General features: G+C 45.3%; 1 protein-coding gene across 1 annotated transcript in view; it reads left to right on the top strand.

The window, feature by feature from the left end:
• Positions 1-796: 796 nt before the first annotated feature.
• The window catches only part of SPP2 (secreted phosphoprotein 2), a 28,193-nt gene continuing 18,574 nt past the window's right edge, over positions 797-10,415 (top strand). The window contains exons 1-4 of the mRNA XM_055403660.1: positions 797-869; positions 968-1,092; positions 8,795-8,917; positions 10,006-10,113. Of these exons, the coding sequence (XP_055259635.1) occupies positions 803-869; positions 968-1,092; positions 8,795-8,917; positions 10,006-10,113 (423 nt within the window). The 5' untranslated portion in view covers positions 797-802. The remainder of the gene's footprint in view (positions 870-967; positions 1,093-8,794; positions 8,918-10,005; positions 10,114-10,415) is intronic.

Here is a 10,415-nt window from a genome sequence, read left to right as displayed (position 1 = left end):
CCACACATTTTTTATGAACAGTCATCTTTAGGAATATGAGAGGGAACGAAACAGATAACATTTTAAAATTAACCACTTTGTGGAGATGCAAACATAGAGAACAGACTTATGGACATGGTAGGGGGGAAGGAGAGGGTGGGGTGAATGGAGAGAGTGGCATGGAAACATATATACTACCATATGGAAAACAGAGCCAATGGGAATTTGCTGCATGGCTCAGGGAACACAAACTGGGGCTCTGTAACAACCTAGAGGTGTGGGATGGAATCGGAAGTGGGAGGAAGTTTCAAGAGGGAGCGTTTCATATGTATACCTATGGCGGATTTACAGTGACGTATGGCAAAAAAACCGGCACAATATTGTAAAGCAATTATCCTTCAATTACAAATAAATAAATTAAAAAAAAACTAACCGTTTTGTTGAAAGTAAGATTACATCTCTCCCTCTAAAAATGAAATGAAATAAAGAGAAATAGACAGTCCATCTGGGTGAAATTAAAATAGAGAAAAACAAAAAATGCATGCGGAGTCCCCGCCTCTTGATGGCTTTTGATGTGGGCTGAAGTTCCATGTTGAGGTCCAAACTTCAAAAGTGGCCTCCAACTGGACCTTGTCCATTGGAAAAGCCAGAAGTAAATATTGATCCCAGGATCAATTGGAGTCTCTGTCGAAGCCGCCGTCTGCTCCAGTTGGAGAGACCAAGCTAGGTCACACTGATAAACAGCTGCTTTCACGACAACTGGTCAACCCCAAAGGCACGGAGACAATCTCCCTGTCTCTGCACTGAAATTGTTCTTCCCAGAATGGAGAGGATGGTGGTGAAGATGTTGGTGATATTTGTCCTTGGAATGAGCCGCTGGACCTGCACAGGTAAGGAGCCTGGGGACAGGGCTGCCTGCCCTTGATGACACAGCTCTGTTGGACCCTGCATCCTGACTCGCTGTGCCCCTGTGTGCTTGTGTGCCCAGGTTTCCCCGTGTATGACTATGACCCGGCTTCCCTGAAGGAGGCTCTCAGCGCCTCCGTGGCAAAAGTGAACTCCCAGTCCGTGAGCCCCTATCTGTTTCGGGCATTCAGAAGCTCAATTAGAAGAGTAAGTGCCTGTTACATCTTCTCTATACTATTTTGTTTCTTTTTTTCTCTTGTCATTTTTTGGGGGTACACATTAAAAATTTTCCAGTTTAAAAAGATAACAGCTACTCATCTCTTTCACATTCTTTTTTTAAGAGAGAGAAAGGATTTAATTACAATTGTCATAAAGCTCTCAAATCTACCTCGGATGCCTGATTCTTCTTGCAGTTTTCTACCCTCTGGCCTCATTTCCTGTTTCCAGATGTTACCCTCTGCTTCTAGACCGAAAGTCCCCATGGTTCTTTCTGAGACGTTTATTAAAAACTGCTTGTTTATTAGAAACGAGGCCTTTTCATGTTCAGCAGTTCTGCTCCTAATACTTATAGGAAATAAATTCTGGCTTTTGAGCCAAAGAAATCCACTTTCCTTTGTCAATTTGGTAATCGTCTGTTTCCTGTTAGCTTGGGGAAATGGGGAAAAGATGAATTTTCATGGGCTTTCAATGACTAAGACCATGATTGGCAAAGAAAGAAGCAAAGAATTATCTTTCAAAGGAAATGAGTAACTAGACAGCAGTGGTCTATTCCCTCGCTGGGCCCCGGGTGATTTTACGGCCTGCACATTGTCTTCTGCAGGGGGGAGCAGAAATATCCTCCAGCAGAGTGAAGATTAAGATGAGAGGTGGGGAGCTTCTACAATGTTCCAGGTCTTAAGAGTGAGAACTCATTGCAGCCAGGCCACCCGGGAAATTGGGAACCAAAGAGAAATGACCAGGGGTCCAAGCAATGACTGCTTCCTCCCGGAGGTCAGAGGGCCATTGCTTCCTCTCCACCTTCTTGCTCACGTCTCCCGTCCCTGTGGGGTACCACCTTGTATGCATGTGTGCTCAGTCGTGTACAACTCTTTGTGACTCTCTGGGCTATGTACCTCTGTCCATAGGATTTTTCAGGCAAGAATACTGGAGTGGTTTGCCATTTCCTCCTCCAGGGGATCTTCCCAATCTAGAAATCGAACCAGCATCTCTTGTGTTTCCTGCATTGCAGGCGGATTCTTTACCACCGAGCTATTGGGGAAACCCTGGGTACCACCGTAGCTCTCACCTTGTTTGTCCCCTATCCTCCTGTGAAGGGCACACAGCTGCTGGCTCCATAGCGCGAGTCTCCAAATAAAACATCAATACATTCATCTTGACCTTGCTTCTTCAGAAAACGGCTCAGTTTCTCATTCCATATTCCCAGGAAATTTATAGAATTGTCCCAGTTGTCTTTTCTAATTGAGTCATAGGTCACAAAGATGATGCTTTAGCAAGGCACCCTGCCCAGAACTGGGCTGCTGTAGACAGAGTCAGTCACTTAGCCTGGCTGTCACAGTGCAGAGGCCCTGAAAGATACATGTGGTCGGTTGCCAAGCCAAAGGGAGATTTCCTTCTGGAGGGGTATTGGACGGAATAAAGAACCTCTCCCTCCCACACTGGCTGTATTGGCTTCTATCTTTCGCATTTAATGAAATCCATATGCTGGGGGTTGGGTACTGGTGTCCTTTTGCCAAACTTGCAAATGGACAGTTTAGATTTGCTTGTAATTTAGCTAGTGCTTGCTACAGAAGAAAGTTAGTAGTTAATTAAGTGAATAAGAGCCTGAGGACAGCTCCCGAGAGAACAAGTTACTGACACCACAGAAATCTGGCCAGTGGAGATGAGCTAGCATGAATGTGCTCATCATCCAGAGCACATTCCAGCACACGGGGCCATCTTGGTATCAGACATTTGAGCCCAGACACACAGGCACCTGCAAATAAACACACCTATGTGTGGGATCCTTAATGAGAACACAAGCAGGAGACGCTCCTCCACTTCCAGTAAGCTGCCTTCTCTGGAGTCCTGCCTAATTTTGTTTCTTTCCAGCCTGTTCTCATTATTCAAATTCACTGGCCAAGTCCCATAACCATGTCTCTGCCGTGAAAACTTCCCTTCTTCTCCCAGTGGGAGGAAAACTCTCCCCTTTTGATCTGTCCTGGTGATGCTTCTTTCTTTTTAGAAGTGATTCACATTTTGCTTTTTATTGTACGTGTTCAGTTCAGTTCAGCTGCTCAGTTGTGTCCAGCTTTGCGACACCATGAACTACAGCACACCAGGCCTCCCTGTGCATCACCAACTTCCAGAGTTTACTCAAACTCATGTCCATTGAGACGGTAATGCCATCCAACCATCTCATCCTCTGTCATCCCCTTCTCTTCCCGCCTTCAATCTTTCCCAGCATCAGGGTCTTTTCAAATGAGTCAGTTCTTCACAAAGACAAAGTATTAGAGTTTCAGCTTCAGCATCAGTCTTTCCAATGAATGTTCAGGACTGATTTCCTTTAGGATGGACTGGTTGGATTTCCTTGCAGTCCAAGGGACTCTCAAGAGTCTTCTCCAACATCACAGTTCAAAAGCATCAATTCTTTGGGACTCTGCTTTCTTTATAGTCCAACTCTCACATCCATACATGACTACTGGAAAAACCATAGCCTTGACTAGATGGACCTTTTTTGGCAAAGTAATGTCTCTGCTTTTTAATATGCTATCCAGGTTGGTCATAACTTTTCTTCCAAGGAGTAAGTGTCTTTTAATTTCATGGCTGCAGTCACCATCTGCAGTGATTTTGGAGCTCCCCCCCCCAATAAAGTTTGCCACTGTTTCCACTGTTTCCCCATCTATTTGCCATGAAGTGATGGGACTGGATGCCTTGATCTTAGTTTTCTGAATGTTGAGCTTTAAGCCAACTTTTTCACTCTCCTCTTTCACTTTCATCAAGAGGCTCTCTAGTTCTTCTTCAGTTTCTGCCATAAGGGTGGTGTCATCTGCATGTCTGGTTCCAAATATGGAAAGGAGTATGTGTTAGTCGTGCCTTCTACAAATGACCTAAAGATGGTGCCAAATATGCCAGTCCCCCCCGCCCTGCCCCCATAACAGTAGACTTGAGAGATCCACTCAGAGTCAAGCAAAGAGCTCAAGAAAGAGATGAAGGAACAGATCTCTGGCACTGAGGGTACAAAACAACTTACAAAAGAAGGAATACAAACACACCTGAAGCATTGGAGAAAATACGTCACCTCTCTAACAGCAAACAAAATCAGAATTAAAATACCAAGGTGAAAAGGAAGGAGAAGAGAAAAAGGGAAATCTCAAACATCGCTAGAGAGAGGGTAATTTGGTAAGATTATCTTTGGGAAGCAATTTGGAAATAAGTGTTAAGAATGTTTATAAACACGTTAAACATTAAAAATAGTGAATGCAATTTTTGATCTTATAGTTTCATTTCTAGAACTACGTCTAAAGGAAATAAGTGGGAAGCAATTTGGAAATATGCATTAAGCATATTTATAAACATGTTAAACATTAAAAATAGCAAATATAACTTTTGATTTCGTAGTTTCATTTCTAGGAATATATCCAAAGGAGATAAGTGGTTTTGTCATGTTTGTGTATATGTGGGAGGTTTGGGGTAGAGTTCAGTGGACTTATGGAAAAGGGTCAGGCCTCGATATTTATCCCTGAGTTTGCTTCGTAAGTCCAGTGCTTTATGAGATTTCCCTGGTGGTCCAGTGGTTAAGATTCCATACCCCCAATGCATGGGGCACTTTTTCAATCCCTGGTGGGGGGACTAATCCTGCTTGACACATGGTGTGGCTTAAAAACAAAATATCTCAAAAGCCCAGTGATTTTTGATCTGGCTACATGTCAGCATCACCTGAGAGACTGAAATATTCCTGATGCCTCTTGGTAATGGCTTATATGGGAAAAGAAGCTAAATTAAAAAAAAGAAAAAAATATACTTGACGTCCAAGAGGGAAGGTTACTAATTAAGCCCCAGTCTCTGAGGGTGGTTCTCACATGTTTCCTGGTCATTCTGATGTGTAGTCAGGGTTAAGAACCATTGGGTTTTCCCAGCAGACCTGGATTAGATACTCTTGCAACTGATTTTGAATAACTTACCCTTGCGCTCCAAGTTTAGAAAAGAATGGGGAAACGTGGGAAAATGGGACTTCAGTCACGAAGATTTCCTTGCTCCTCGACACCAGGCTCATTCAGACTGTTCCCTCAGTGGACACAAGCAGAGCAAGACAAGGTGGACACGGCCCCTGTACTGGGGACGAGGAAGACAGAGGCTGGACCGGACTGGGCTTGTGTTGACTTGAAAAGATGCACAAAGTGAGAGTGAAGTTTTATTTGGGGCAAAAAGAGGACTGCAGCCCTGGAGACAGTACCTTGGAAGCTTTGAGAAACTGCTCCAAAGAGATAGCAGGGAAGGACAGTATACGTGTGATTTTGGTAAAGGGGGAATACATGCAGTTAAGCACATTTATTTTTTAGAAAGTTTCTGCTGGTCTCATGAAGCTTCTTCTAGTCAGGAGAAACAGGATTTTCTCATGAGAATCATGAAGAATTTTAGTGCTTTTCTAGAAACGAGGAGATACAAGAATTGGGCTCGTAAAATCAGCTCCTGAGAATATTTAACTCTCTGAAGACGTGTCCTGCCAGTTTTATCCTGAGTACAGAGTGCCTCCTTTCTGTTCTCCACCCTGAACTCCTTCAAGAGGTGTTGAAGGTCAGCAGCTGCAGCAGCACTTGATTTAATCTTTGTAGAGGTGGATAATGGGCTTCCCAGGTGGCGCTAGTGGCAAAGAACCTGCCTGCCAATGCAGGAGACTTAAGAGATGCAGGTTCATCCTTGGGTTGGGAAGACCCCCTGGTGAAGGGTATGGCAACTCACTCTAGTATTCTTGCCTGGAGAATCCCGTGGACAGAGGAGCCTGGTGGGCTAGAGTCCACAGGTAGATGGAAAGTGCCAGTTTGTAGTTGACACTTCCATGGAGCTCAGAGTCCATTGCAGAGAAACAGAAAGGGGAGGGAGAGGGAAGAAGGTGATGAAGGAGAACGGGGTGAAATTGCATGAAAAAGTAAAGGAAGTCCCAGAGAGTGGAGAGTCCTGTAGAGAAAATAAAACAGAAGGATGGATGGATGGATCTGTTCTGGGGCAGCTGTCAGATGGTCAGACGTAGCCACAGAGAAGCCATATTTGAGCTAAGACTCAGGGAGGAGAACCTCCAGCTGTGGAACTACCCCCTACAGGGGGTAGGGGGGGTGCTTTAAATAAAGTGAGAGAAGATCTTCAAAGATCTCTGAAGTGGGATGAGAGGGAGGAGGCCCAGAGAGTGACTCTGGGAAGCAGGCAATGACCAATGATTACACTGAGCCGCTTGGCGCCAGGAGGGTAGGGAGTGGATGGATTCTGGGACATTCGGGGCAAAGCCACAGAAGTTTTGGGGTCCTTTCTGTGTCTGTGCCCATTCCTGTCCACTTTTACCTTTCCTTTCCTTTGCATTTTTTTGCTTTTTGTCTTCATACATTATTCTAGGCAGATATACCCAAGATTTACTCTTTGTCCAATCTTAAGGGCTTATGTTTGAAAAGCCCAAGTGATCTCTGTGTTAGTTGGGCTTCTCCAGAGAAACAGAACTGAGAGAGAGAGACAGACAGATGGGGAGTTTGATTTAAAAGAATTGGCCCACACTGTTGTGGAGGCTTGGTGCTGCCAAAGTCTGCAGGGTGGGCTAGCAGGTTGGAGACCCAGGGAAGAACTGACGCTGTGGGTAAAGTCTGAAGGCTGTCTGCTGGCAGAATTCCTTCCTGCTGAGGAAAAGGTCAGTCTTTGTTCTACTTGGGCCTTCAACTGATTGGACGAGGCTCAGCCACAGGAAGAAGGGTAATCTGCTTTTCTCAAAGCCCACCACTTTAATTTCATCCAAAAACACCTTCACAGAAACATCCAGACTAATATTTGACCACAAAACTGGACACTGTGACCCAACTAAGAGGACACATAACATTAAACATTATAATCTCCAAAGGAATTGTTATGGGCCTTTTATGGTTTATATATTTTTATTTCTTTTTCAAGAATAAAAAGATCAGAATACACTTAGTATAAAGAATTACAAGTCTCAACAAGAAGGAAAAAACTAAAAGTAGCATCTACTATTCAGTCCTCTGAGACATCCACTACAGACACATGGCCGGATGGTTTTTGGATCTTTTTCTCTTCATATGTGGGTATAAAATACATTTTTAAAGAAAAACAGGACCACAGTGTAACACTGATTATAAAGTACTGCATTTTTATTTTAGCCATAATGCTGGGTTTGGGATTTTCTCCAATTGATTTCTTTTGGTTGAGTATTTGGGTTGTCCTACCTTTTTCAAAAAACACAGAGAAGAAATTGGCTGAAAGTGAATTCAAATGAAAAAGCAGAGCTATTAGGCTTTTCTCCATATTCTGGAGTTGTGCTTAGAGATGCAAAAAAGGTTGCAAAATGATCTCACAGTTCAACAAAATGATCAGTATTCAAGCCCCCCACATTTGCATCTTTTAAACTATGCTTCTGTCCTGCCAGTTTGCTTTCATCAGATTGCTTTAAGGAAAATTGTGGAAGCATAATGGGGGAGGGGACGATGGGGGGAGCAGGGGGCAGGTGCGGCACGGGGAGCAGAGGACCTGAACACTGCGCTCCAGCTGATAGATGAGCTTTCTCTTGTTTAATGAGATTCATATTTAGTATCTAACATTTAAAAGTTATCAATGAGCAAGATGGGAAATAATGGCAAGACCGAGGTTTTAGTCCCACTTGATTTCAGAGAACTCTGCTTGTGTCAGCCTTCCTCGTTCTGGGTCAGAAAGAGACACTAGGAGCCCCAGCCCCATCCCAGGCTTGGAGCCTGTTACCTGTTTCCAGAGCAAAACATCCCTTTATTCTCCATCTGTGAATGGTCTGTAGGGGCTACCCAGGTGGCGTTAGTGGTAAAGAATCTGCCTGCCAATGCAAGAGCCGCAGGTTCGGTTCCTGATCAGGAAGATCCCCTGGAGGAGGAAATGGCAACCCACTCCAGTATTCTTGCCTGGGAAATTCCATGGACAGAGGAGCCTGGTGGGCTACAGTTCATGGAGTCGCAAAGAGTCGGACAGGACTGAGCACAGGTGCAGGCGCTCACACACACACACACACACACACATTGTAACAGCGCTGTAGCTCAGGCCTGAACGGAGCTCAGTTAACACACATATTTTCTCCGGCAGGCACATCACAGCTTTCCTGCACTTGGGAAACCAGACAGCTTGTCAGCACTAGGCTTGGGGGCCAATTTCAATAGCAAGATCACCCAGGAAAAGCACAAAAATGAGAAAAATATGCCACAAAATGGACCATAAAAATGACTTGCACACAGTCTGGGAGCCAGGACAAGGAGCAGAGCATCACCTTGTCTGACCCTGGGCAGTAGCATGTGCGTCGGGCCACTCAAGTTCTTTGCTGCTCAGTGTATGTCCACGAGCAGCTGTGACAGCACCCAGGACTGGCTTGGGGTTGACTACACACTTAAGGAAATTTGCAAGTGTGGAATTGGTAAATAATGAGGATCCACTGTGAAGAGAAGTCATTAGAATAAGCTTGGAGTCAGGACACCCACGTCCGGGGTCCGTTGTCTCAGTGAAGTCGTGTGAACCTTCGTAGAGCGCTTCCTCCCCTGGTCTTCAGAATGAGGGTGCAGAACGGGGCGATCGCCGTGACAAATAAAGTGTTAGTGGTGGGAGATTCTGGCACCTTTTCTTCTTGTGCAGGGAGAAACATTTCTAGCATATGACCTTCAGAAGCACATGTGAAGCAAGCTGCTGCTTTGTTTTTGTGAAGGTCAACGCCCTGGACGAGGACAGCTTGACCATGGATTTAGAGTTCAGGATTCAAGAGACGACGTGCAGGAGGGAATCTGAGGCAGACCCCGCCACCTGTGACTTCCAGAGGGGTTACCACGTGGTAAGTATGGGGCAAAGGCCACCAGCCTGGAAACAAACGTGAGAGAGCTCTGCCTTCCTCCATCACCTGGAGCCAATTCAAAGTCACACCGAAGTCTTGGCCATGTCTGCTGTCCAGCCACCCTCAGAGGCACCAATAACTGTATCCATGCTGTTCCCTGGGAGGGGGCAGTGTGACTCTGTGGTCAAGGACTTAAACTCTGGAGTCTGCCATCCTGAGTAATCCTGGCAAGTCATTTAACCCCTGTTGCCTCAGTTTTCTGCTCTTTAAAATGGGCATAGTGATGGTGCCAGGCAAAGTGAATACAAAGGGGCCGATAACAAAGAAAAATCCCTGAGACATTTCAAATTCTATCTTAAATGAATTCAAAATGCCAGAGCTGTGTTCCTGGGGTGAGGTGCGTGTTTTATAGTTGATTGCATGCAAAAATCCCTCTCCCCCAGCTTGCGGTCCACAGGGGTCAGGACTGTAGCCTGGTCAGTTCTGTTTCTCCAGTGACCAGCACATGGCCCCATGCTTGGTTATCCCCAGGGTGGGAGCCCATCTGCACAGGCCAGCACCACCACCCCAGACTCACCCTCTGAGGTGTTGTTCCATGGGTGTCAGGGTTTTTTCATTTTACTGGTGTGATGACATCTGTGTTGCTACGTAGCAATATCTATTCTGAAAAGAAGACCCTTCGATTTGTTGTTCCGTGGAAATTTTCACCATGATTGTTTCACAAACACCCCAAACCCGAGTGTCACCAGCATCTGAAGGAAATCTGAGACCAAGGGAGAGCAGAGCAGAGGCCTTTGGGGATCTTCCCAATTCTTGTTCTCATGGGAAACCATGCAAGGTAACCAGCTCAGTGCTCAGGAAGGGAATGTTTGCTTTCCAGGGGACTTTTAACGTAGCAAAAGCTAAGAGATGTTTCAGTCATCGTTTGCTTCTGCTTAGGTTTTGAGAAATGAAAATGAAATGACTGAATTCTTCCTTTCTGTTTGTACCACTGTGCCAAGCCCTATGATGTTGCTTGATTTCTTAGGGAGGTCCCACCTGTTTATGCAAGCTGCTGGGCATAGAACTCACCATTTCTTCTTTTCCAGCCTGTGGCCATTTGCAGAAGCACCGTGCGGATGTCTGCTGAACACGTGCAGAACGTGTGGGTTCGCTGCCACTGGTCCTCCAGCTCTGGATCCAGCAGCAGTGAAGAGGTATGCACAGGGGCTTGGCATCCTTCGAGGTTGATAGAGTAGCTGGACCATCACCTAGGTGCTTGGGCAAGTGTCTAGACCTGCAAACTCACATTCATTGTTCCTTATGTCTTCCGATCCCACCTCTCTAAGATTTTGAACATGAGCTTAAGAAAGCAGTGAGCAAAAGTTCTAGATTTAAGTGTGCAGTTCACTGCCTCTCTGACTTAGTGAAATGAAGGGGGCCATTTTTGATAGATCAGTGTTCATTTACCAGCTCTGCAACTTGGGTCAGGATATTTACTCTCTGTGAATCTGAGGCT

This window comes from Moschus berezovskii, chromosome 4 (genome assembly GCF_049115385.1).
Source record: "Moschus berezovskii isolate FMDL1 chromosome 4, NW_MosBer_1.0, whole genome shotgun sequence".
NCBI classification, from domain to species: Eukaryota; Metazoa; Chordata; class Mammalia; order Artiodactyla; family Moschidae; genus Moschus; species Moschus berezovskii.
Note: the sequence above shows the minus strand (reverse complement) of the source record. Positions and strands in the feature narration are given on the sequence as shown.